The sequence below is a fragment of the Phoca vitulina genome, unplaced genomic scaffold, assembly GCF_004348235.1.
Source record: "Phoca vitulina isolate PV1807 unplaced genomic scaffold, GSC_HSeal_1.0 scaffold2, whole genome shotgun sequence".
NCBI classification, from domain to species: domain Eukaryota; kingdom Metazoa; phylum Chordata; class Mammalia; order Carnivora; family Phocidae; genus Phoca; species Phoca vitulina.
The window spans coordinates 49087265-49115118 of record NW_022589705.1 but is presented as its reverse complement, the minus strand read 5'-3'; the positions used below and the strand labels follow the sequence as shown (position 1 = coordinate 49115118).

Sequence of the window (27854 nt, the reverse complement as noted above, 5' to 3'; positions counted from 1 at the left end):
GTGATGCTAACTATAAGAACACCTGCAATGGACTGATTTCATAGAAGCAAATTTCCCCTACCCATGTAAATAGAAGACAGCAAGGGGGCTCAGGAAGAGTGATGACTGGAAGAGGCAGGTGGCATTGAAAAAAAAAAAAAAAAAAACAAGGAACAGCAGCTCTGTGTATAGATAATCTAGGAAAAAAGAGATGGAGAAGTGTCTTATCATTTTTGTAGAGTGTCACCTATTTTTGTTATATTTCCTTGCATTCTAAAAATATTTAGAAACAACATTCTAGGCAGTTGGCTCTATCCTTGTTTTGCTGTTGGTATCTTTCTCATTTCCCTTATTAAGGGACATGAACAAATATATCAAAGGGTCTAAAAAAAGGAACAGTTTTAATTACTTGGCATTAGTGATGGATGGAGATTTTATGAGAATTATACTGATTTCTATTTTTGCGCTATCCTTTCTCTTATGAATTTATGTTTGGCCTAAATCTTAGGATTTTCTGTAAGGTAGCAAGCATAAACTATTGAATAAAATTGATATAAGATCTACATGTCTAGATGAGTCTTTTACTGCCAAGTATCTTAAATTTTTATGTTTAGTTAAATTCTTAAGCCATGTTTTTTTGAGAATTGAAGAATTTCATCTAAAAGCAAAAAAAAAAAAAAAAAAAGTTGTTAGGATCTAGAGATTAGTTTCCAGACTTGTTCTAGCATTTTTCCTATGATGATTTATATTATAAAACATTGTTTTTAATATTTCTGATCTGTAGTTTTAAAATCTAAACATATCAGTGTTTGAGTAGTGTTTTTTTCTGTCATCTTCTGTACTTGTATCTTTGCTAGTTTTCTGCTCACAATCATAACTATGTGGTCTGTGTTAAATAAGTAGAATAGACCAAAGTAGGCTAATTTTTAAAAGCAATTAAAAGACAGTCTTTAGATTAATTAGACTGAGCATTGCTATTTTTATTGGTTGAATAAAATTAACATATACTTAATAAAGTTCTAATATTTTCATAAATATATTTTGCAAGGATTTTTTTATATTTTATCTTTTTTTCCCCTTCACAATTCTAATGTCTAATTCTAATGTCTTTCTTAGTGGCTGCATTTTACTGTCAACTTAGAAGTGGGGGTTTAACTTGAATTTTATGTTGTGCCTTTTAGCATTTATTGCTTGGCTAAACTATTCCTTGTGAAATAACTAACATGGTTTAAGAAAAAGCTACTACTTTTTGTTCAGTTATTAAGTAATCAGATACTTTAAATATCAAATTCCTGTTCTTTTCTAGAAGACTCTATAGGTTCATTCATTCATTTATTCTAGAATATTACATTAAGGATCGAGGCCATTCCTAACTTTAGTTCTCAAGCTGTATAGTGATGTCTCTAGAAAAGTTCCATTGGTAACTGATTAGTAGGAGCCCAATAATATTGTTTTAACCTTTTTAAAACATGAGTGTTTCCTTTATTAAACATGATTTTTAGTAATCTTACTCAAATTATCGTTTTTGGTAAAAACAGTTCTTAAAAGCTGCCTCATTTAAGTTACTGTGCCGTCAGCCAGGTGCTGTCTGGTTGGCCGCCTACGCCTTCTCGAATCCTCCTAGCCCTCTGTGTTTTCATCGTCTCAGCTCTGGTTCATGTCCCTTTTCATCTCTTGCCCAGACTATTACAACTTTTCTCTTTATCATCTACCCTCATTATTGTCTATGTTTTAGCCCATCCTGCTTACTGCTTCCCCTGAGAGAACTACCCCCCCCCCCCCCCCACCCACCACCCCTACAATCATCCCACCCTCCAAAAAAAAAAAAAAAAAAGAGGCTGGGCTCTACATTCCCAGCACTGCTTCTCAGACTCTTCCTCGAATGGCCCTCAACATGTCTCCTTTCCTCAAATTGTAAGGAATAGTGAAGCTCAGTTAGCTTACCCCAAGAATGAAATTGCTTTGAAGCTTCATGTTCTCACTGACAAATTCATATTAATTTTATGTTCTACTAGTAAACTTGGATTTAATGTAAACACAGTGACTTAAACTTGTTTCACTGTCCTCCAAATTTTTTTCATAAACTTGACACTTATGGAAGATGCACATATTTATCCTCTGCTTTTTCCATACCCGTTTATGACCATGGAGTGCTCAGACCTTGGTTTGAAAGCACAACATAATAGGATAGAAATCTAAGACTCTAGGCCTTTTGTGACTTGGCCCCTGCCTATATTGCAGTCTCATTTCTTCTTAGTCCTACATTGGATTCTACTCTAGTTTTCTCAAGCTACTTAGACTCCCAAGTACTTCAGGCCACTGTGATTTGGATATTTATGGTAATGTCTTTGAATGTTTATGTTTTGGAATGTAATCGTAGTAATTTATCATGAATAACATTTGTAATAATTATAATTACATGAATAATAACAACGTTGAGAACACTGGTTCTTATTCAGAATAGCCATTGTGAATGTATGTGCGTGAATAGTCTTTTGCAGCTCTGAACTTAGAATTTTGATTTAAGGTAATGTCCTAATATGTGTTTTTTATTGCCCTTCCTATACATTGTTTATATTTGTTTGTTAGCCTGGTTCTATTTCTTTTTTTTTTTTTTTAATTTTTTTATTGTTATGTTAATCCCCATACATTACATCATTAGTTTTAGATATAGTGTTCCATGATTCATTGTTTGTGCATAACACCCAGTGCTCCATGCAGAACGTGCCCTCCTCAATACCCATCACCAGGCTAACCCATCCTCCCACCCCCCTCCCCTCTAGAACCCTCAGTTTGTTTTTCAGAGTCCATCGTCTCTCATGGTTCTTCTCCCCCTCCGATTTCCCCCCCTTCATTCTTCCCCTCCTGCTACATTCTTCTTCTTTTTCTCTTTCTTAACATATATTGCATTATTTGTTTCAGAGGTACAGATCTGAGATTCAACAGTCTTGCACAATTCACAGCGCTTATAGCCTGGTTCTATTTCAAAGAACTGTTAATTCTGGGATTTCAAAATGGAGAAGACAGTGGCATTTACTCCCTATGTTGTTTGAATTCACTTTTTTTCCCAACATGTTGGGTATGTGTACATGTGTTTTGTTCTTGTGTTGATTTTAGAATCTGAATGCGATTTTCTTGTGTAATAGAAAATGTGAAATGCTTAGGGCTAACAGCCAGGATCCGTAATAGAAGAAACATTCTATTGTCTCACTCTGGGCATTATTAGCTTTCATTTCAAAGTACTCTATTATAATGGTTAATTGAGAAGCTTGATGGTTAATTCACAGAGATCTGTGTGAAAGCATAGTATTATCAACTAAGTACTTTTTAGAATAACAAACCACCTAATGTAGAAAACTCCAGTTGATTTTCTTTTTAAAAGCTACTTATTCCTGTTTTTCTTTCATATTGGTCAAAACCAATAGAATTTTCTCACATACATTTTGTTTTTTAACAGATTTTCAAATATACATTGTTTTCTCTAATACTATATTCAGTAATTCCCGCCTCTTTTTGTATTGGGCTCTTGTTCACTTTCTCCTGATAATACTGGGATATTTTTGTATTTTGAAATGATTCTTTTTCTTATCAAGAATGGGTGCTATTAGGAAAGACAAGAGAAAGAAAGGAGACTGGGTAGGCGACAGAATCAGGTTCTCAGCAAGAAACATATGGCATACTCAAAAACTAAATAATTGGAGAGATTTTTTTAAAGAGACTACCTACAAAGGCGTTTTGTTTTGCATTTTGCTTACTTCCAAAAGTTACTTTTCATAGTGTAGTTTACACGACTTAAAAGTTATCATTTTCTAATGTAGTTAATCAGAATTTCATGATGAGTTGTACCCCTTTTCTGCATGTTTTATTATGCTACCCCCAATGTAACAAGGACACCGAAAGCTGCTAGAGGAACATCTAGATTTCTGGGTCGCCACTGGCTCGGTAAGTTTCTTGTCTTGGCAGGAATTCTTGAAAAGTGTTTCAGCAATGCTTATTCTCTGGTCTGAAAACATATTTGCGAAGAGCAGTACTTTGTGGTCAGCATCACAATGCTGCGTGTTAACAAGCAGCCCAAAGAAGTCTCAGGTGATTTGTAGGCCATTTCCTAATTAATGAGTAGGTTATGCCTATAAATTATTTTTTGGAGTTGTACCACATTTTCCCATAGAAGAATATGGCAGATGGTATTTAGTGCTGTTGGTTAGCATTTTAACAATGATTTAAGCTACGGTGCTTCTGAAGTTGAAGATTACTCTAAATAGTACAATAACCTCTAAAGAGCTTTGTGCAGGAACAGAGACACCCCCAGCTTTAGGTCATTGACGGGTACACCTGGGCCTTATGTCAGCACGCAAGAAAAAGCTGTATTTAAGGCAATTGTTCTTTAAATAAACAAGATTCTGAACATCAGGGAAGCAATAAATCATCTCTGATGGAAGGCTGTTGCTGAAAGGGATCCCTCTGACCCCCTGAGTTTTGTCTCTTACTACTATTTGCATTTACCTTCCCTACCTTAGAGCCGGCTGTCCTTAGGAGCTACCAGAGCCCATTTCTTATTTGTGGGCAGAAAGTTTTATGCTGATCTCCACTTAGCCTAGCTGAAACAGGCAAGTAAAGGAATGTTATTTTTTTAAAAGATTTTATTTAGGGGCTCCTGGGTGGCTCAGTCGTTAAGCGTCTGCCTTCAGCTCGGGTCATGATCCCAGGTTCCTGGGATCGAGCCCCACGTTGGGCTCCCTGCTCTGCAGGAGGCCTGCTTCTCCCTCTCCCACTCCCCCTGCTTCTGTTCCCTCTCTCGCTGTCTCTCTCTCTGTGTCAAATAAATAAATAAAATCTTTAAAAAAAAAAAAAGATTTTATTTATTTGAGAGCAAGAGAGCGAGAGGTCGGGGGAGGGGAGTGAGAGCGAGCTGGAGCAGGGTGAGGGGCAGAGGGAGAAGCAGATGTGGGGCTTGATCCTGGGCCTGTGGTATCATGACCTGAACTGAAGGCAGACACTTAACCGACTGAGCCACCCAGGTGCCCCAGGAATGTTAAAATGTAGATAAAGAAAACAAAATTATCGATAAATTTAAATATTCTATAAATGCTTATCTGAAACCTTGGCTCTGTTTGTATTTTGTTGGCTTAGGGAGGTAATTGCCTTACTCTGTGCACTGAGAGGGGTAAGAAGTGGGAAAGTCAGAACACTAGTCTGTATATTTTGGCTTTTACTTATCTGCAGAGGATTGTCCTTGGCTGCTGTGCTGAGTATCTTTCATTTGTTCCTCCAGATCTGTCTCCATCCTTCTTACCTGCTCTGTGTCCTGGGAGGCTTATCTTACTGTGGATTGCACTAACAAGGCTCTCTCCTCTGGTTTCTAGGTTGCATTTGGCCAGAGCCACCAGTGGGAGATCAAAGGGTGGCGGAGAGACAGATTGGAGAATTTATTCACCCCATTCCCTTTCTGCCGGGATACCTTGAGTTGGCTCTTTCCTCTTTCAAAGGTTCTTTCCAATGGCACTCTCCATGCAATTACGATCTCAGGGCTGTTGTAATCATTGTCCTTGCCTCCTTAGGTTTAGGGGTTATAGGGGACTGTTGCTAACCGTAGGCTTTTTTTACGCCTTTGTAGGTAGTCTCTTTAAAAAAATCTCTCCAATTATTTAGTTTTTGAGTATGCCATATGTTTCTTGTTGAGAACCTGATTCTGTCGCCTACCCAGTCTCCTTTCTTTCTCTTGTCTTTCCTAATAGCACCCAGATTTTTCTTTGAGGCTCTACTCTTCTCTCGTTATTTACTAACTTACATGGTTTGGGTCGATTTGATAGAGATTACCCCCATCTGTTTGGGTGACATAAAACAACAAACAGCGTTCTTCCCTTTTGGCATTAGAATTGGTTGAAGTATGGGCAGTAACCTGGCTCTAAGCCAGTCAGTATGTCACAGTCCCTTGGCCATAGTGATTGTTTCAACCCAATATAATAAGAAGCTTAGGACTTTTGTTTGCTTGTTAAGGTAGGGGATTCTCTTTCCTCCCACTGGATATGAGTGCAGAGACATATTGCCCTGATTTCAGCTGGCAGTCTGAGGACAGAGCAGACATCCAATGGAGGACTGACCCAAAGGGGGAAAAAGTAGAGAAGCTGGACTGGAGCCCTGATCAAACTATATCTGAAACTTACCTCTGGATTTCATAGTTATACAAGCCACTAAGTTCTTTTTATTTCATGGATTTCAAGTTGGGTCTCATGTTACTACCAACCAATAGTATCCTAATACAGAATTTTGATTAAGAAAAAAAAGCATAAAATCTCAGTATTGGAAGGGATGGTAGAAAACATTTTATCTAACTCTTCTGCTTACTATGTAAATCTAATTTTAGAGTGCTTGACACATGAATTCTTGCACTTTTAACGCCTTTACTTTCAAAGACATCACTGCTTGGTAAGGTAATTACTCCATCTTCAGACAGCTTTGTTATAAATGCCTTATTTATACTGAATATATAAAATTAATTTCCCTAAAATCCAACTTCTCTCCTCCCATAATACAGAGAATTTATGGTATTGATTTTTAACTTATAACTTCAATTCCTTCAAACCACTAGTTTTTAGGATATGAGTCCAAATTTCCTCACAGTCTTGTTTTCCCCTGGGAACACACCATTGCCACTTTGTCATTGTATCCCCTAAAACAGGAGCATGGTTGTCTAATCGAGATCTTCCTATAATCCCTCTGCCAGAACAAATTTCTCTTTCCTCTGGATATCTATAACAACAATAACACATTTTGTTTATTGAGTACCTATTATTGCCAGACACTGTATATTATATTTTGTTTACATTGTACTTAATCCTCATTTCAAGACTGTTAGATCAGAATTTCTCATTCCCATTTCATCGATAGGGAAACAGATACAAAATTAATGCCAAGAAGTTTGCCCAAGGTCATTCAACTAATTAGCAGTGGAGTTTGGAAAAGACTAATGTCTGTCTGATTCCAAAGCTCATATTCTTATCCTACACTGTATTATAATTGTAATTCCCCTTTGCACACATTGTAATGTGTTTCAAACGACAGGGATTGTGTAATATTTACCTTTGTATCACAAATATTTCACCTAGAACCTGACACCCTGTTCCAAGGGAAATTTAAAACAGAAGGGATTACCCACCTACTTTGTTCTAAAATGTTAGATTTCTATTAATATGTCTGACACACTGAAGCCCTCAGGATTGATTTGTAAAATGAACAAATTTTGCATTGTAAGATTGTGCTGGCTTTTTTGGCAGTGATGTTACCGCAGTTATCATAATTCAGTCAACTGTTTATGGCTTATGAGTAGGTTGGAAGCCATAAACCCTCTCTCCAGGAAAGTGCTAATATTCATAGACACACAACAATTTGCATGCAATTTCAAGGGATTATAGATCTCTTGTAACTTATGCCTGATGTCACTGGGGAATTCAGATCCAGGTTGAGAAGCGCTTCCAGGTGAATATAATTTGATCATGTTTGTGGGACTTCACCTGAGTAGAGATCACTTGAGCAGATCCAGAGGTGCTTCTTGAAGAGTTTTCATCAGAAACTGTTGGGAGCCATATTTATGCAAGGGTGGGGGGTTCCTTCACCTGGGCAAGAATATAAATCAGGCTCCTTAATTTTCTTTCTTAAAAAAAGTCAACTGTTTGATGTAAAAGCTCATTGTTCCCTGGTCACCCAGCAGTACCAATTGACATTTATAGGCACTGTGCCTGGCACAGAGGTTTACAAGGGATTGCAGTGTATTATTTTCCCCCTAATGTTTATTAAACGCCAAAGATGGTTTCTCTTTAAAGAATGTTTCTCTTTAAAACGTGGGAAGACTGATGTGCTGTTCAGTGTTCTTCACAATAAGTATTTATTGATAAGAAACAAGTTTCTCTCTTTTGTTAGATTTCTGAGTCCTTAACTGGTTGTGAGCCCCTAAACTTATTTTTTTATGCATTTCAGGCTTAATTTTGTGCTTATTTACTATCATTATCTTTAGGTGTGTGAACTTAGTCCTCACTTCCCTATGCTTGTACATTTTCTTTGCGTTTGAAGCTTTCTGTTAAATGTTTGTTACCACCTGAATGCCAAAATAGCATTAAATTTCATTGAATTTGTTTGTGCCTGTATTTGTGTGTGTAAACTTTGCCTCTCATCCTACTACCTTGCCCTACCCCATCAGACCCTTTTTGCCCCAGCCAATTGGGTTTTATATCTTTCCCCCTCAACCCACTACTGTGATTATCTGCTCTTAGCTCCCAGCTTGCTTTTATTTCCTGGACTTTTTATTTTCCTGTATTTTCTATTACCCACAAGTTTAACTGCTTGCTTTTGATTCCAGACTAGTCTCCATGACTCTGACTTTCAACCCTGTGCACTTTTTATAGCCTGATCTAGAGTAAAGGTAATGGCAGTAAACAAGAACATGTGAATGTGTGAAGTTTTAAATTTTGAGATAATCTCAAACTTACAGAAAAGTACAATACAAAGAACTTTTTCCCCCTCTGAACTGTTCGAGAGTGAATACTGACATGCCACTTTACCACCCTAAGTACTTTATTGTACAAAATTGGACATTGTCTAGCATAGCCACATCACTACCATCAAAGTCAGAATAACTGCCACCTAATCCTTGTATCACATTTAAGTTTTGCTAGTTGTCCCATGAATGTCTTTCATAGTGAAAAGATCCAGTTCAGAATTATGTATTGCATTTAGTTGTGTCTTTTTAATATTCTTTAGTCTGGAATAAGTCATCAGTCTTGGCTTGACTTTTATGACCTTGACCCCTTTGAGGATGATAGGCCAGTTATTTTGGGTTTTTGTTTGTTTGTTTTTTATTAACATATAATGTATTATTTGTTTCAGGGGTACAGGTCTGTGATTCATCAGTCTTACACAATTCCCAGTGCTCACCATAGCACATACCCTCCCCAATGTCCATCACCCAGCCACCCCATCCCTCCCACCCCCCTCCACTCCAGCAACCCTCAGTTTGTTTCCTGAGATTAAGAGTCTCTTATGGTTTGTCTCCCTCTCTGGTTTCGTCTTGTTCCATTTTTCCCTCTCTTCCCCTATGATCCTCTGCCTTGTTTCTCAAATTCCTCTTATCAGTGAGATCATACAATACTTGTCTTTCTCTGATCAACTTATTACGCCTAGCATAATACCCTCTAGTTCCATCCACGTTGTTGCAAATGGCAAGATTTCGTGGGGTTTTTTTTGTTTTTTTGTTTTTTGTTTTGTTTTGTTTTGATGGCTGCATAATGTTCCATTGTGTATATATACCACATCTTCTTTATCTATTCATCTGTTGATGGACATCTTGGCTCTTTCCACAGTTTGGCTATTGTGGACATTGCTGCTATAAACATTGGGGTGCATGTGCCCCTTTGGATCCCTACTTTTGTATCTTTGGGGTAAATATCCAGTAGTGCAATTGCTGGGTCATAGGGTAGCTCTATTTTCAACTTTTTGAGGAACCTCCACACTGTCCTCCAGAGTGGGTGCACCAGCTTGCATTCCCACCAACAGTGTAGGAGGGTTCTCCTTTCTCCGCATCCTCGCCAACATCTGTCGTTTCCTGACTTGTTAATTTTAGCCATTCTGACTGGTGTGAGGTGGTATCTCATTGAGGTTTTGATTTGGATTTCCCTGATGCCAAGTGCTATTGAGCACTTTTTCATGTGTCTGTTGGCCGTTTGGATGTCTTCTTTGCAGAAATGTCTGTTCATGTCTTCTGCCCATTTCTTGATTGGATTATATGTTCTCTGGGTGTTGAGTTTGATAAGTTCTTTATAGATTTTGGATACTAGCCCTTTATCTGATATGTCAAATATCTTCTCCCATTCCTTCGGTTGTCTTTGGTTTTGTTGACTGTTTCCTTTGCTGTGCAAAAACTTTTTATCTTGATGAAGTCCCAATAGTTCATTTTTGCTTTTGCTTCCCTTGCCTTGGACGATGTGTCTAGGAAGAAGTTGCTGCCGCTGAGGTCGAAGAGGTTGCTGCCTGTGTTCTCCTCAAGGATTTTGATGGATTCCTGTCTCACATTTAAGTGTTTCATCCATTTTGAGTCTATTTTTGTGTGTGGTGTAAGGAAATGGTCCAGTTTCATTCTTCTGCATGTGGATGTCCAATTTTCCCAACACCATTTGTTCAAGAGACTTTTTTCCATTGGACATACTTTCCTGCGTTGTTGAAGATTATTGACCATAGAGTTGAGGGTCCATTTCTGGGCTCTCTATTCTGTTCCATTGATCTATGTGCTTGTTTTTGTGCCAGTACCATACTGTCTTAATGATGACAGCTTTGTAATAGAGCTTGAAGTCCGGAATTGTGATGCCACCAGCTTTGCTTTCCTTTTTCAACATTCCTCTAGCTATTCGGGGTCTTTTCTGGTTCCATACAAATTTTAGGATTATTTGTTCCATTTCTTTGAAAAAAGTTGATGGTATTTTGATAGGGATTGCTTTAAATGTGTAGATTGCTCTAGGTAGCATTGACATTTTCACAATATTTGTTCTGCCAATCCAAGCATGGAATGTTTTTCCATTTCTTTGTGTCTTCCTCAATTTCTTTCATGAGTATTCTATAGTTTTCTGAGTACAGATTCTTTGCCTCTTTGGGTAGATTTATGCCTAGGTATCTTATGGTTTTGGGTGCAATTGTAAATGGGATTGACTCCTTAATTTCTCTTTCTTCTGTCTCGTTGTTGGTGTATAGAAATGCCACTGATTTCTGTGCATTGATTTTATATCCTGCCACTTTACTGAATTCCTGTATGAGTTCTAGCCGTTTTGGGGTGGAGTCTTTTGGGTTTTCCACATAAAGTATCATATCATCTGCAAAGAGTGAGAGTTTCACTTCTTCTTTGCTGATTTGAATGCTTTTTATTTCTTTTGGTTGTCTGATTGCTGAGGCTAGGACTTCTAGTATTATGTTGAATAGCAGTGGTGATAGTGGACATCCCTGCCATGTTCCTGACCTTAGGCGAAAAGCTCTCAATTATTCCCCATTGCAAATTATATTCGCTGTGGGTTTTTCATAGATGGCTTTTATGATATTGAGGTATGTACCCTCTATCCCTACACTGTGAAGAGTTTTAATCAAGAAAGGATGCTGTACTTTGTCAAATGCTTTTTCTGCATCTATTGAGAGGATCATATGGTTCTTGTTCTTTTATTAATGTATTGTATCACGTTGATTGATTTGCGGATGTTGAACGAACCTTGCAGCCCAGGAATAAATCCCACATGGTCGTGGTGAATAATCCTTTTAATGTACTGTTGGATCCTATTGGCTAGTATTTTGGTGAGAATTTTTGCATCCATGTTCATCAGGGGTATTGGTCTGTAATTCTCCTTTTTGATGGGGTCTTTGTTTGGTTTTGGGATCAAGGTAATGCTGTCCTCATAAAATGAATTCAGAAGTTTTCCTTCCATTTCTATTGTTTGGAACAGTTTCAGAAGAATAAGTACTAATTCTTCTTTAAATGTTTGGTAGAATTCCCCCTGGGAAGCCATCTGGCCCTGGGTTCTTGTTTGTTGGGAGATTTTTGATTACTGCTTCAATTTCCTTACTGGTTGGTCATGGGTCTGTTCAGGTTTTCTATTTCTTCCTGCTTCAGTTTGGGTAGTTTATACATCTCTGGGAATGCATCCATTTCTTCAAGGTTGTCTAATTTACTGGCGTATAGTTGCTCATAATATGTTCTTATAATTGTTTGTATTCCCTTGGTGTTGGTTGTGATCTCTCCTCTTTCATTCATGATTTTATTTATTTGGGTCCTTTCTCTTTTCTTTTTGATAAGTCTGGCCAGGGTTTATCAATCTTATTAATTCTTTCAAAGAACCAGCTCCTAGTTTCGTTGATCTGTTCTACTATTCTTTTGGTTTCTATTTCATTGATTTCTGCTCTGATCTTTATTATTTCTCTTCTCCTGCTGGGTTTAGGCTTTCTTTGCTGTTCTTTGTCCAGCTCCTTTAGGTGTAGGGTTAGGTTGTGTACTTGAGACCTTTCTTGTTTCTTGAGAAAGGCTTGTATTGCTATATACTTTCCTCTTAGGACTGCCTTTGCTGCATCCCACAGATTTTGAACAGTTGTGTTTTCATTTTCATTTGTTTCCATGAAATTTTTTAAATTCTTCTTTAATTTCCTGGTTGACCTGTTCATTCTTTAGTAGGATGCTCTTTAGCCTCCATGTATTTGAGTTCTTTCCAACATTCCTCTTGTGACTGAGTTCTAGTTTCAAAGCATTGTGGTCCGAAAATATGCAGGGAATGATCCCAATCTTTTGGTAGCGGTTGAGACCTGATTTATGACCTAGGATGTGATCTATTCTGGAGAATGTTCCATGGGCACTAGAAAAGAATGTTTATTCTGTTGCTTTGGGATGGAATGTTCTGAATACCTCTGTGAAGTCCATTTGGTCCAGTGTGTCATTTAAAGTCTTTATTTCCTTGTTGATCTTTTGCTTAGATGATCTGTCCATTTCAGTGAGGGAGGTGTTAAAGTCCCCTACTATTATTGTATTATTGTCGATGTGTTTCTTTGATTTTGTTATTAACTGGCTTATATAATTGGCTGCTCCCATGTTAGGGGCATAGATATTTACAATTGTTAGATCTTCTTGTTGGATAGACCCTTTAAGTAGGATATAGTGTCCTTCCTCATCTCTTATTATAGTCTTTGGTTTAAAATCTAATTTGTCTGGTATAAGGATTGCCACCCCAGCTTTCTTTTGATGTCCATTAGCATGGTAAATGGTTTTCCACCCCCTCACTTTCAATCTGGAGGTTTCTTTGGGTCTAAAATGAGTCTCTTGCAGAAAGCATATCGATGGGTCTTGTTTTTTTAATCCAATCTGATACCTGTGTCTTTTGATTGGGGCATTTAGCCCATTTACATTCAAGATAAATATTGAAAGATATGAATTTAGTGCCATTGTATTGCTTCTGTTCCTTTCTGTTCTATGTTACTTTTAGGCTCTCTCTTTGCTTAGAGGACCCCTTTAAATATTTCTTATAGGGCTGGTTTGGTGTTCACAAATTCTTTCAGTATTTGTTTGTCCTGGAAGCTTTTTTATCCCTCCTATTTTCAATGACAGCCAAGCTGGATATAGTATTCTTGGCTGCATATTTTTCTCATTTAGTGCCCTGAATATATCATGCCAGTCCTTTCTGGCCTGCCAGGTCTCTGTGGATAGGTCTGCTGCCAGTCTAATGTTTCTACTGTTGTAGGTTACAGACCTCTTGTCCCGAGCTGCTTTCAACATTTTCTCTTTGTCTCTGAGACTTGTAAGTTTTACTATTAGATGTCAGGATGTTGGCCTATATTTATTGATTTTGAGGGGGGTTCTCTGTGCCTCCTGGATTTTAATGCCTCTTTCCTTCCCCAAATTAGGGAAGTTCTCTGCTATAATTTACTCCAATATACCTTCTGCCCCTCTCTCTCTTTCTTCTTGTTCTGGGATCCCGATTATTCTAATACTGTTCCGTCTTATGGTATCATTATCTCTCGAATTCTCCCCTTGTGATCCAGTAGTTATCTCTTTTTCTCAGCTTCTTTATTTTCCATCATTTGGTCTTCTATATCACTAATTCTCTCTTCTGCCTCATTTATCCTAGCAGTTAAAGCCTCCATTTTTTATTGCACCTCATTAATAGCCTTTTTGATTTCGACTTGGTTAGATTTTAGTTCCTTTATTTCTCCAGAAAGGGATTCTCTAGTATCTTCTATGTTTTTTTCAAGCCCAGCTAGTATCTTTATAATCGTCATTCTGAACTCTAGTTCCGACATCTTACTAATGTCTGTATTGATTAGTTCCCTGGCAGTGGTTACTGCCTCTTGTTCTTTTTTTTTTTTTTGAGGTTTTTCCATCTTGTCATTTTGTCCAGAGAAAAATAGATGAACGAGAGAACAAAATGCTAAAAGGGTAACAATGACCCCAGAAAAACATACGCTAAACAAATCAGAACAGACCCGAAACCAGGGGGAAAAGAAAAAAAGAATATGATCAGGCTGGTGAATAGAATAGAGCCACACACTAGATTTTGGGTGTATTTTGGTCTGTTAGATGAAACTGCCTCCCAAAATTTTAAAGAAAGAAAAACATGTATATACAAAAATAAGGGTAAATACGATGAAGGGATGGAATATGACTGTAAAGATGAAAATTTAAAAAGATTTTAAAAAAGGAATTGATCAGATAAGTTGGTTGAAAACAGAAAGAAGAAAAATTTAAAAAAAAAAAAAAGAGAATGTGATCAGGCAGGAGACTAGAACAAAGCCATACACTACATTTAGGGCATATTTTGGTCTGTTAGAAGAAACTGTATCCCAAAATTTTAAAGAAAGAAAAACACATACACACACACACACACATACACACACTCACACACACAAAATAAGGTTAAATACAATGAAGGGATAGAATATGACTGTAAAAATTGAAATTAAAAAAGATTTTTAAAAAGGAATTGATAAGATGGTTGAAAAAGGAAAGAAGAAAAATTTTAAAAATAATAGAATAAGAAAAAAATAAAGAAAAATTTAGAAATTAACTTTGAAAGACTAAAGAATCATGGGAAAAAAGCCATGAATTCTATGTGCTCTATTCCCCTAGTGCTGGAGTTCTGCCATTCTCATTGATCGGTAAACTTGGTCTTGGCTGGCTGTTCTTGCTGATCTTCTGGGAGAGGGACCTGTTGCTGTGGTTCTCAACTTTCTTTGCCTGAGGCGGAATTGCCCCACCCTTGCCGGGCGGGCTAAGTAATCTGCTCGGGTTTGCTCTCGGGAGCCTTTGTTTCTTGCAAGCTTTCGGTACAGCTTTGGAGGATGAGAGTGAAAATGGCGGCCTCCCAATCTCCACCCTGGAGGAGCCGAGAACTCGGGGCCCCACTCCTCATTGAGCCCCCAGAGAAAAGCAGTCAGTCACTCCTGTCTCCCCCACTCTGGCCACACTCTGTGCTCACCTGGCCTGTGACGGAGCATTTCTATCTCTGGCACACGACCCCGTTTGGAGTCTCCAAACCCAGCAAATTCCTGCAGTGTGTTCCCACGCTGCTCCTCCCAGGGGAGGAAGGGTAGTCTCCCCGGATCTGCCACTTGTTGGGTCCCTGCTGGAGGAGCAGTGGCCCGACTGTGCCGCGGATCATGGTTTATGGCAACCCTGAGCTGAGAGCCCGCTCCTCGGCTCCGTCTCTGCGGCCGGCTTCCCCGCTCCCATACCTGGGAGCTCTGCCGCACTCAGGCACCCCCGGGCTTTCTGTGACCCCGAGAGTCCTGAGACCACACTGTCCCAGCGAGGGTTCCACCCCCTGCTTAGCCACTGGAGCGATGTCCCTCAGCGGAGCAGACTTCTAAAAGTTCCAGTTTTGTGCTCCGCTGCTCAAGCCCTTGCCAGTAGCTGGCTGACGGAGCCTCCCTTCCCCAACGGTCTATCTTCCCAAATATCGCCTTGGATTCACTTCTCTGCACGTCCTACCTTCCACAAAGTGGTCACTGCCATTGTTTACTTCAATCTCCTGTTGAGTTTGTAGGTGTTCATAATGGTTTGATAGCTGTCTAGCTGAATTTCTGGGACCAGACGAAATTTAGGTCTCCTACTCTTCCACCATCTTGCTCCTCCCCTAGGCCCTTTATATTGTAGAATGTCCTTTAATTTGGGGTAGTCTGATGTTTCTCCGTGATTCGATTCAAGTTAAGTATTCTTGGCAGGAATATAACAGGGTGGTGCATGTTTTAGATTTTGGCCCATTGTTGATAAAGTTAATTTTGATCATTTTGATTTTTTTTTTATTAAAGTGGTGTCTGCCAGGCTTCTTCATGAAAAGTTTTTCCCTTTGTAACTAATAATGATTTTAATGGGGCATACTTTAATTAAGACTGTGTAAATATTCTATTCCTTTTCAAGTGTTCAATTTATTTACTAAGTTATGTTAGAAATAGGCTCATGGGTTCCTTTGTTGCTCAGTGAGTTACACTTCATTAATATGATTACTTATTTTCATGCTTAAATTGTTTTAGACTTGGGCAGTGGGAGCTCCTTCAAGCTGGCCCTTACGTCCTCTTTTGAAATCTTTTATTATGCAACAATTTTAGATTTAAAGAAAAAACTGCAAAGATAGCACATAAAGTTCCCATATATTCTTTACCCAGTTTCCATTCATGTTACGTCTTGAATACCCAAGGTATGTTAGTCAGGACTAAGACATTAACATTGGTACATTATTATTAACTGAACGTCAGAATTTGGATTTCATTAGTTTTCTCACGTCCTTTTTGTGTTCGAAGATCCAATTCAGGGTGCCACATGGCACTCAGTTGTTATGTCCCATTAGTCTCTCTTCTGCACCAGTTTCTCAGTCTTTTCTTGTTGTTCTTTTTTGTAAGATTTTATTTATTCATTCATTCATTCATTCATTCATTTATTATATGAGAGCGAGAGAGAGAGAGAGACAGTGACAGTGCGCGAGCACGGGGGAGGGAGCAGAGGGGAGAGGGACAAGCAGACTCTGTGCTCAGTGTGGAGCCCGACTTGAAGCTTGACCTCACGACCCTGAGATCATGACCTGAGCCAAAATCAAGAGTCGGACACTTAACCAACTGAGCCACCCAGGTGCCACAGTCTTTCCTTGTTTTATATGACCTTCAGTTTTGGTCAGATATCTTTTAGAATGCCCCTCAATTTGGGTTTGTATGATGTTTTTCTTGTGAGAGATTAGGGTTATGGAATTTTGGTAAGAATTCCACAAAGGTGGGTGCCTGGGTGGCTCAATCGTTAAGTGTCTGCCTTCAGCTCGGGTCATGATCCCAGGGTCCTGGGATCGAGCCCCGCATCGGGCTCCCTGCTCCGAGGGAAGCCTGCTTCTCCCTCTCCCACTCCCCCTGCTTGTGTTCCCTCTCTCGTTGTGTGTCTCTCTCCCTCTCTCTCTCAAATACATAAATAAAATCTTAAAAAAAAAAAAAAAAAAAAAGAATTCCACAGAGGTGAAGTACACTTCTGATCACATCATTTCAGGGGAAACATGACTTACTACTAGTGATGTTAACCTTGATCATTTGCTAAGGTGATGTCTGCTCCATCACTCCTGTAAAGTTACCACTTTTCCCATTCACAATTCCATGGAAACAAGTCATTAATTCCAGTACACACTTATGGAAGGATCTGGTGTCTTTGTGACATATCCCCATCATTTGCTGAGCAATTTGTTTTTAACATAAAATGTTGCGGCTTATTTTGCACTTTCTCTGCTCCAGCCCTAGAATCAGCCTTTTCATGAAGGCACCTGTTATAGACTGAATGTTTGTGTTCCTCCAAATTCATATGTTAAAGACCTAACCCTCAGTGTGGCCATATTTGGAGATGGGGCTCCTATGGAGGTAATTAATGTTAAAAAAGGTCATAAGGGTGGGGCCTTGATCTGGTAGAAGTACCCTCAAAGATTAGTTGACCATAGAGTTGAGTGTCCATTTCTGGGTTCTCTATTCTGTTCCATTGATCTATGTGTCTGTTTTTGTGCCAGTACCACACTGTCTTGAGGATCACAGCTTTGTAATGCCACCAGCTTTGCTTTTCTTTTTCAACATTCCTCTGGCTATTTGGGGTCTTTTCTGGTTCCATACAAATTTTAGGATTATTTGTTACATTTCTTTGAAAAAAGTTGATGGTATTTTGATAGGGATTGCATTGAATGTGTAGATTGCTCTAGGTAGCATTGACATTTTCATATTTGTTCTGCCAATCCATGAGCATGGAATGTTTTTCCATTTCTTTGTGTCTTCCTCAATATCCTTCATAAGCATTCTGTAGTTTTTGGAGCACAGATCCTTTACCTCTTTGGTTAGGTTTATTCCTAGGTATCTTACGGTTTGGGTGCAATTGTACATGGGATCGATTCCTTAATTTCTCTTTCTTCTGTCTCATTGTTAGTGTATAGAAATGCAACTGATTTCTGTGTATTGATTTTATATCCTTACACATTGCTGAATTCCTGTATGAGTTCTAGTAGTTTTGGGGTGGGGTCTTTTGGGTTTTCCACATAAAGTATCATGTCATCTGCAAAGAGTAGGAGTTTGACTTCTTCTTTGCCAAGTTGAATGCCTTTTATTTCTTTTTGTTGTCTGACTGCTGAGGCTAGGACTTCTAGTACTATGTTGAACAGCAGTGGTGGGAGTGGGCATCCCTGTCGTGTTCCTGACCTTAGGGGAAAAGCTCTCAGTTTTTCCCCATTGAGAATGATATTCGTTGTGAGCTTTTCATAGATGACTTTTATGATATTGAGGCATGTTCCCTCTATCCCTACACTTTGGAGAGTTTTAATCAAGAAAGGATGCTATGGGCACCTGGGTGGCTCAGTCATTAAGCGTCTGCCTTCGGCTCAGGTCATGATCCCAGGGTCCTGGGATCGAGCCCCACATCGGGCTTCCTGCTCCGCAGGAAGCCTGCTTCTCCCTCTCCCACTCCCGCTGCTTGTGTTCCCTCTCTCGCTGTCTCTCTCTCTGTCAAATAAATAAATAAAAAAAATTTTAAAAAAATCTAAAAAAAAAAAAGGATGCTATATTTTTTCAAATGCTTTTTCTCCATCTATTGAGAGGATCATATGGTTCTTGTCCTTTCTTTAATTAATGTGATGTATCACTTTGATTGATTTGTGAATGTTGAACCATCCTTGCAGCCTAGGAATAAATCCCACTTGGTCGTGGTGAATAATCCTTTTAATGTATTGAAAGATACAAATGTAGTGATCCGAAGGGGCACCTGCACCCCAGTGTTCATAGCAGCAATGTCCACAATAGCCAAGCTGTGGAAAGAGCTGAGATGTCCATCGATAGATGAATGGATAAAGAAGATGTGGTATATATATGTGTGTGTATATATACATATACACACACACACACACACACACACACATACATACACACAATGGAATATTACTCAGCCATCAGAAAGGATGAATACTTACCATTTATATCGGCATGGATGGAACTGGAGGGTATTATGCTGAGTGAAATAAGTCAGAGAAAGACAATTATCATATGGTTCTACTCATGTAAACAGGGCAGAGGACTGTAGGGGAAGGGAGGAATAACAGAATGGGAAGTCATCAGAGAGGGAGAAAAACCATGAGAGACCCTTAACTATAGGAAACAAACTGAGGGTTGCTGGAGGGGAGGTGGGTGAGGGGCTGGGGTAATTGGGTGATGGGCATTAAGGAGGGCTTGTGATGTGATAGGCACTGAGTGTTACACCCAACTGATAAATTATTGAACACTACATCTGAAACTAATGATGTACTATAAGTTGGCTAATTGAATTTAAATTAAAAAAAAAAAGTACCCTCATAAGAAGACACCAGATAGCTTGCTGTCTGCATGTGCCTCCCCTTCCCTGTCCTAAATATGCAAGCACTAAAGAAAGGCCATGTGAGGATGATTAAAAGTTTCTAAGCCATGTTAGGGAGTTTAGATTTTATTTTAAGGGAAATGAGGATACATTGAAATATTTAAACAAGGGAGCTATACAATCTGATTTCTAGCTATCAAAAAGTAAAACTGTGTTGGTTTGATTTCTCCCTTTCAAACCTTGTTCTTGGCCTGATCCTCATTCCAAGGTTAGGAGGCTGATGATGCAGTAAGCTTTAGGAAGATGATGGCAATGAATATTTCATAGACTTCATTTTTGTAGTGCTGACACTTAAGATACAATACAGTATACTAGTTCACTGTGTTTGCTCTGGAGTCTGTTAACTTGGGTTTGAATACCAGATCCATCACATACTATCTATACTGCAAGTAACTATACATTCCTAGGCCTCAGTGTCCTCATCTTTAAAATCTGGATAATAGGGGTACCTGGGTGGCTCAGTTGGTTAAGCATCCAACTCCTGATTTCAGCTCAGATCATGACCTCAGGGTTGTGACATCGAGCCATGCATTGGGCTCCATGCTGGGCATGGAACCTGCTTAAGATTCTGTCTCCCTCCCGTCCTTCCCCCTCCCAATATTTCCCATTCAAATAAATAAATAAATAAATAGAATTTGGATAATAAAATTCATCTAATTTGGGCTAAATAGGATTGGAGATAACGTCTATAAAGTGCCTGGGATAAAGTGAGCACTCAGTAAATAATAATTATTATTCTGCTATTAAAAAAAAGCTGGTAGTTTATTAATCTTTTTTTTTTTAAGGCAAAGTTAGAATGTTCCCCTGGCAAAAAGTTTGTATTCAAATGAACTTCCCAACAAAGCAGTTTCATTGAAAGCTGTTAAAAATTTACCCAAGTTAAAATTGACATCACATTTACTCAGCTAATATCACAAAAGATATTATATGATAGGCCCTGCATTGGGCAAAAAAAAAGGGAAGAAGAAAAGGTATTACCTGGTGTGGAACATGCAAATGCAGTTCCAAGAAGCAATAGCACATGTAGGTCTGGAGCCTAGAAGAGAGGTTTGAAGGTGGAAGGAAGAATTTGGAGATCCCTGGCATGAAGATGGGACTGAAGGCATCTCAATTGATGCAGAAAAAGGATTTGATAAAATTTAACACCCATTCCTAATAAAAACTCCTAGCAAGCAGGAATAGAAACGAACTTCCTCAAATTTGAAGATTACTAGAAAAACCAAAGCAATTGTATTCCGTGGTGAAATAGTGAAAACTTTACCTCTGAGATTAGGAACAATGTTGGCATCACTTCCATTGAAGATTGTACTGGAAATTGTTAACTAGCATAATATGGCTAACTGACCCAAAACTGATTAGTAGAAGGAAAATTTAAAAACTGTTGGAACACAAAATGTCTTTATGATTTGGGTAGGAAAGGATTTCTTAAGGCACACAAAATGCAAATGGTAAAGGAAAGAATTATAAATTTGGCTTCATTAAAATGACAAATTTCTCTTCACCAGGAAAACTCACAAATAAAATGACAGAACACATAGAAGGGGAACACATTTATAATACAGTTTCCAACAAAGAATTAGTATGCAGAATATATTTTTAAAAAAACTACAAATCAGGGGCGCCTGGGTGGCTCAGTCGTTAAGCGTCTGCCTTCGGCTCAGGTCATGATCCCAGGGTCCTGGGATCGAGCCCCGCATCGGGCTCCCTGCTCCATGGGAAGCCTGCTTCTCCCTCTCCCACTCCCACTGCTTGTATTCCCTCTCTCGCTCTCTCTCTTGCTGTCAAGTAAATAAATAAAATCTTAAAAAAAAACAAAACAAAACTACAAATCAGTAAAAGACAAATACAATAGAAAAATGGCCATCAAGATGAGTGTTTTCCAGAAAGGGAAATAAATGGCAAATAAACCTGAAAAGATGCCTGTATCAGAGTTCTTCAAAGAAAGAGATTATATGTAATATTTATATTAACATCTATTTATATTATATACAGATATACATAGAGCTATTGATTGATTGTGGGACCTAGTAAGTCCAGAATCTGTCAGGTATACCAGCAGGCTAGAAAGTCAGGCATGTGTTGATGCTACCATCTTGAGGCAGGATTTCTTCTCCAGGAAACCTCACTTTCTCAGTTTTTGCTCTTACGGCCTTCAGCTGATTGGATTAGGGCCACCCACGTTATGTAAGGTTGTCTCCTTTACATAAAGTAAACTGATTGTAGATACCACATCTAGAATCCTTCACAGCGACACTTAGATTAATGTTTAATTAAATAACTGGATACCATAGCCAAGTTGACACAAAACTAATCATCACAATGCCCTACCTTTACTAATTTGCATTCAAGGGAATGCAAATTAAGATCACAGTGAGGTACAATTTTATACCAACTAAATTGACAAAACTTAAGTATCTGGTAACACCAAACGTTGTAAGGTTATGTATCAGTGGGACTCTCACACTCTTGATGGATACGTAAGCTGCTACAACCATTCCAGCAAACAAGTTGGCACTTTCTTACAAAGATGATCATTTGTATGTGTGCAGCCCACACATGGGGGAAAGTGGCAGGATGGGCTAGCAAAGGAATGCAGAAGTCAATGGAACAGTGTTGCTGATGTTCTAGTCTTTAGGTTTGGTAGTGAGTTCCCAGGTGCTTATTTCATTATTATGCCTCATAACTTAATATGTTACAGATTAATCTTTTCATATTATCAAATCACCTAAAATTTTAAAGGACAAATAGCAAGAATATTTTTTTTCTAAAATGGAATTTGAAAGTAGAGTGCTTTAATCTGTGAAAGCCTTTCTTAGGAAAAAGAAATTAATAAGGGCTTAGGGGTGCCTGGGTGGCTCAGTCAGTTAAGCGTCTGCCTTCAGCTCAAGTCATGATCCCAGAGTCCTGGGATCAAGCCCCGCATCGGGCTCCCTGCTCCGTGGGAGGCCTGCTTCTCCCTCTCCCACTCCCCCTGCTTGTGTTCCCTCTCTGTGTATCTCTCTGTCAAATAAATAAATAAAATATTTTTTAAAAAAAAGGGAAAAGGGCTTAGAAGACAGTGTGATTCAGGCTTAAAACTAAGGCTGGGTTTCATTGCGGCTGTTGATTCTCTCCCTAGGAAATATTTCATATGTGCAAAACTTTTCATTTAATTCCAGAGAGTAATAAGGAACATGGTCTGGAAATAGGTTGCTAAAACTGTCTAATACTATCAGTTTTGATGAACTCATCTTACTGTAAGAAATTTGTAACTGATATTCCTGGTCAGAAGGTACTATTTTATTCCTTAAAATTGACTTGTAAGTTAATAGAAATGTCATAAAACTCAATTAGAATAGAGAGAGAGAATTTTAGTTGTTTGGGTTCTGTGTGATGGAGCATAGTAGAATTCTGGCAAATGGTTGTTAGGGCTCTCTTTCAGGTTTTAAGTTTTTAATTTGGCCAACTTACCGAGGCTCAAATTGAGGGGTGACCCACTTTTGCCTGGGTCAAAACAACCAGGACATGGAGGAAAACAATTGTTTTGTTTTTTCTTTGCAAAAAGGTTTGTAAGGTTTCCTAGCTGGCAAATTCTGTATCCCACATCTAATGCATAGAAAAGCTACAATTTGAAATAGAGGTATTTTGGAAATAAAATTTTTAAGTTGCAAAATGCATCTTTGCATACATAAGATCTCTCTCTGGTAATTCTCTCAGCTGAATGAGTAACATAACATGTCATTTGTTTACAGATACTTGATAATGTGAAGAGCAGTGTCATGTTTTCTTTATCTGGCATTTGACAGCTGATAACTAGTGAAATGAGAGATTAGAGTCTGTACCGCTAAAAGCATACACTGGATCCCTTCAGACAAAACTGTGCCACCTTCTATATTAAGGATTAAATTAGCCGATTGGCAAGATGTATATGCTATGCTATTGAGAGAGTTATATCTTCTTAATGAGTACACCATACGCTTTAAGTCCAAGGAAACACTAAAGCTTACAAGATAAAAAACTACCATAGTAAGAGGTAAACTAATCTGTATATTAATCATATTTCTGTATAATTCATCAAACCCTATTTTATGAAATTAATAGTATATATGTTTTAAAACGTATCTAATATTGACTTACTCATAGAGAATACTAAATTATCAACTTTACCTTTCTCTAATTTCTCTTCATAGGTGATTATCTTTTTTCCACCCAGCATTATGTTTTTATACTTTGTCTATTATATCATTCTTTTCCCCCTTGCATTGTGTTAAAGGGGAAAATATGTCTCAACTTGTAACTGTCCACTTATTTATTTTCCATTTCCATGTGATCACATATTAGGGCACTAATGATACTGTGTTTGTAACTATTAGTGGTAGTATACTATTTTTAGTTAATTCTGGAAGGAATATATGGTAGTATGATATAGGGGTTAAGGGTGCCAGACTGGTGAATCTTCACTCAGCAAGTTACTGGATTTTGCTCTGCTGTGGTTTTCTGATTTTTATTTATTTATTTATTTTTCTATAAAGGTGTTTTTTTTTTTTTAATTTTATTTTTAAGTAATCTCTACACCCAACGTGAGGCTCAAACTTGCAACCCTGAGATCAAGAGTCACATGCTCTTTACTGAGCCACCCAGGTGCCCCCACCCTTTTTTTAAAGTTTATTTAAGTAATCTCTACACCCAACATGGGGCTTGAACTCACGATCCCAAGACCAAGAGTCAAGAGCATGCACTTTTCTGTCAGGGAGCCCTGTCAGTGTCAGGCCTGATTTCCCGATTTTTAATAAAAAAGGGTGAGTTCAGTGCTCTGGTACTTAATAAAAGCTAAATGAAAGTTAACTGTAATAATGGCAATAATAAGAATTCTCATTGAGTTAGTTTCTGTTGTGAACTTAACATACTGACACGTGTGTGTGTTTAATTTATTCATATGCAAGATAGAACAATTTGGCTATAACTTTCCAATCTAGGATCAGAATGTCTACCTATGTGATAGTCCAGTTCCTTTAGAAAATAATAATTCCATCTGTTGTATATTATGAGTAAATTTTCCAAGTCCAAATATCGACTCAGTGACAAAATTCGATTCACTTTAGTGTATATTTGAGTGCCTAGCATTTGCAGAGCAATAGAGGTTATAAACAGATATATGAAATATAGTTCCTGTACTCAAGTATTATCAATTTAACAGGAAGAATTAGGAATAGAAATCTGCTTTTTTAGGACCCCAGGTGGGTAAAAGACCAGAAGAAACGAGTTCAGACTGGATTAATAATGGAAGCAGAATGAACAGGAAAGCCAGTTTCAACATCTTGGGGAGCCAAGGGGACATAAATTGAATTACATACATACCTTAGTGGTGGTTATTGTTTTCATACCCAGGGATCTCTAGGTTTGCAGTCTACCTGTATTAATTCTCTTTGCTGGTACTCCAGCATCTACAAGTGTATTACTTGTTAAAAACTCAGTATGTGTTGTATACGAAGAGAAATGTTTAATATTATTTCTGTAAGACAGGTATAAATAAAGTATGGCCAGTGTTAGCATAGAGGTGGTAGAGGTCTTATCCCGCAGAAAAGAATTGGAAAAAACTTGGGGTGCCTGGGTGGCTCAGTCAGTTGGGTGTCCGACTCTTGATTTCAGCTCAGGTCATGATCTCAGGGTCATGAGATCGAGCCCCACGTTAGGCTCCATGCTGAGCATGGAGGCTGCTTGGGATTCTCTCTCTCCCTCTCTCTGTGCCAGAACCACCCCTCCAACTACTTGTGCTTTCGCTCTCAATCATAAGTAAGTAAGTAAGTAAATAAATGAATAAATAAATAAAATTGGAAAAAACTTCATGAAAGAATATCTGAGCGCCTGGGTGGCTCAGTCGTTAAGCGTCTGCCTTCAGCTCAGGTCATGATCCCAGGGTCCTGGGATCGAGTCCCACATCGGGCTCCCTGCTCAGCAGGAAGCCTGCTTCTCCCTCTCCCACTCTCCCTGCTTGTGTTCCCTCTCTTGCTGTCTCTGTCTCTCTGTTGAAAAATAAATAAAATCTTTAAAAAAAAAAAAAAAGAATATCTGAGCTGGATTTCAAAGGATGCATGCGATTTCAGGTGAAGTTTAGGAGCTTTAGCGTGGTATCTTTGCACCATGCAAGGTCAAGGTATCAGCGTCAGTAGAGATTCAGAGTGAGGATTGTGCATGGCATCCTGGTGAAACAGTGAATGCCCATTGAGCAGAAACATGATCTATGTGCAGGTTCTGTACTGGGAAATAGACAGTAGGAAGGTAGGTTGATGTCATATTTGGTGGTCTGGGATGCCTTTAAGTTAAACAAATAATAGAGATCCATGAAAGGTTTTTCACACAGCAGATGGTGGTGGTAGTGGTTGGCTAGTACAGCTGGATTATCCACACAAATCCACACATTTGTGTGCTTATTTGAATTCATGTTTTGTCTCTTTCAGGACGTTCATGATTTATTACAAGACTATGAGTTAAAGTATTGTTATGTGGACAGAAATAAGCGAACAGGTAAGATTTCAATTTTAAGCACCTGGTTTCATTTTGATTCTAAATGTGTGCATTATTAAACAAAAAAGTTTACTGTCTTTTCATTCTTAAGATAATCTCTGAAATTCTTAAGCATTAAATCATATAAATGCTACTCACAATGTATTTTCTGAAGATAACATTAGTATCCTAAATTATAATCACAATAATTAATATGTATGTCATTAGAGACATTATTTTTATAAAGAATTTTCTAATATATGTTATAATAAATTTTTATAGGCTTGTATCCTTCAGTTTTTTCATTGAAGTATATTTAACATACAGTGTTATATTTCAGGTGTATAACTTTTTTTTAGGTGTACAACATATTGATTCCACAATTCTATACATTACCCAGTGCTCACCACAATAAATGTAGTCACCATCTGTCACCGTACAGCATTACAGTGTCACGGACTGTATTTCCCTATGCTGTACTTTTCATCTCCATCACTTATTTCATAGCTGGAAGTTTGTACCTCTTAATTTCCTTTATATATTTCATCCATCTCCCCCATATCCCCTCAGGCAACCAGTTTGCTCTCTGTATTTGTTTGTTTTTGTTTTTTTAAGTAAAGCCTATGCCCAACATGGGGCTCAAACTCATGACCCCTAGATCAAGAGTCACATACTCTACTGACAGAGCCAGTCAGGTACCTGTTCTTTGTTTTTGTTTATTCATTTGTTTTTTAGATTCCACATATTAGTGAAATCATATAGTGTTTGTCTTCCTCTGTCTGACTTATTTTACTTAGCGTTATACCTTCTGGGTCTATCCATGTGATTGCAAATGGCAAGATCTCATTCTTTTTTATGGCCAAGTAATATTCTGTTGTGTATATATACACCATATCTTCTTTATCCATTCATCCATTAATGGACACTTGGGTTGCTTCCATACCTTAATTGTTGTAAATAATGGTGCAGTAAACAGGGGTGCATATATCTTTCCAAATTAATGTTTTCATTTTTTTTTATTAAATACCCAGTAGTGGAATTACTATTACTATTACTAATTTTAATTTTTTTGAGGAACTTCCATACTGTTTTCCACAGTGGCTGCACTAATTTACATTCCTATCAATAGTTCACAAGAGTTCCCTTTTCTCCTCATCCTCATCAACACTTGTTATTTCTTTATACCAGCTATACTGTCTTTTTTATACTAGCTGTTTTGACTGGCATGAGGTAATATCTCATTCTGATTTTGATGTGCATTTCCCTGATGATGAGTGATGTTGAGCATCTTTTCATGTATCTGTTGGCCATCTTTATGTCTTCTTTGGAAAAATGTCTATTCAGGTCCTCTGCCTATTTTTTAATCAGATTGGTTTGTTTTGGGGGGTTTTTGGGGGTTTTGTTGTTGTTTTTTGGTGCTGAGTTGTGTAAGTTTATGTGTTTGGGGTATCAACCCTTTATCAGATATATCATTTGCAAATCTCTTCTCTCATTCATTAGCTTGTCTTTTTGTTTTGTTGATGATCTCCTTTGCTGGGCAAATTATTTTTGTGTAGGCTCAGTAGTTTATTTTTGCTTTTGTTTCCCTTGCCTAAGGAGACATATCCATAAATATGTTGCTAAGGGTGATGTCCAAGAAATAATTGCCTTTTTTTTTTCAACCATTAGGAGTTTTATGGGTTCAGGTCTCACATTTAGGTCTTTAGTTCATTTTGAGTGTATTTTGTGTATGGTGTAAGAAACTGATCCAGTTTCATTCTTCTGCATGTCGCTGTCTAGTTTTCCCAGCACCATGTATAGAAAAGACTGTCTTCCCTATTGTATATTCTTCCCTCCTTTGTTATAGATTAGTTGACCATATAGGTATAGGTTTATTTGGGGGCTGTCTGTTTCATTGATCTGTGTGTCTGTTTTTGTGCCAGCACCACACTCTTTTGATTACTACAGCTTTGTAGTAGATCTTGAAATCTGGGAT

The 27854-nt window shown here is 38.1% G+C and overlaps 1 protein-coding gene across 6 annotated transcripts in view; it reads left to right on the top strand.

Moving 5' to 3' along the window:
* Positions 1-27854, top strand: part of RAVER2 (ribonucleoprotein, PTB binding 2) — a 125549-nt gene that overhangs the window by 30496 nt on the left and 67199 nt on the right. For all 6 annotated transcript variants that reach the window (XM_032427256.1, XM_032427241.1, XM_032427232.1 and 3 more), the window contains exon 2: positions 25834-25900. Coding sequence is in view for 4 of the 6 variants with exons in the window: in XM_032427241.1 (XP_032283132.1) it covers positions 25834-25900 (67 nt within the window). In the remaining 2 variants the exon portion in view is untranslated. The remainder of the gene's footprint in view (positions 1-25833; positions 25901-27854) is intronic.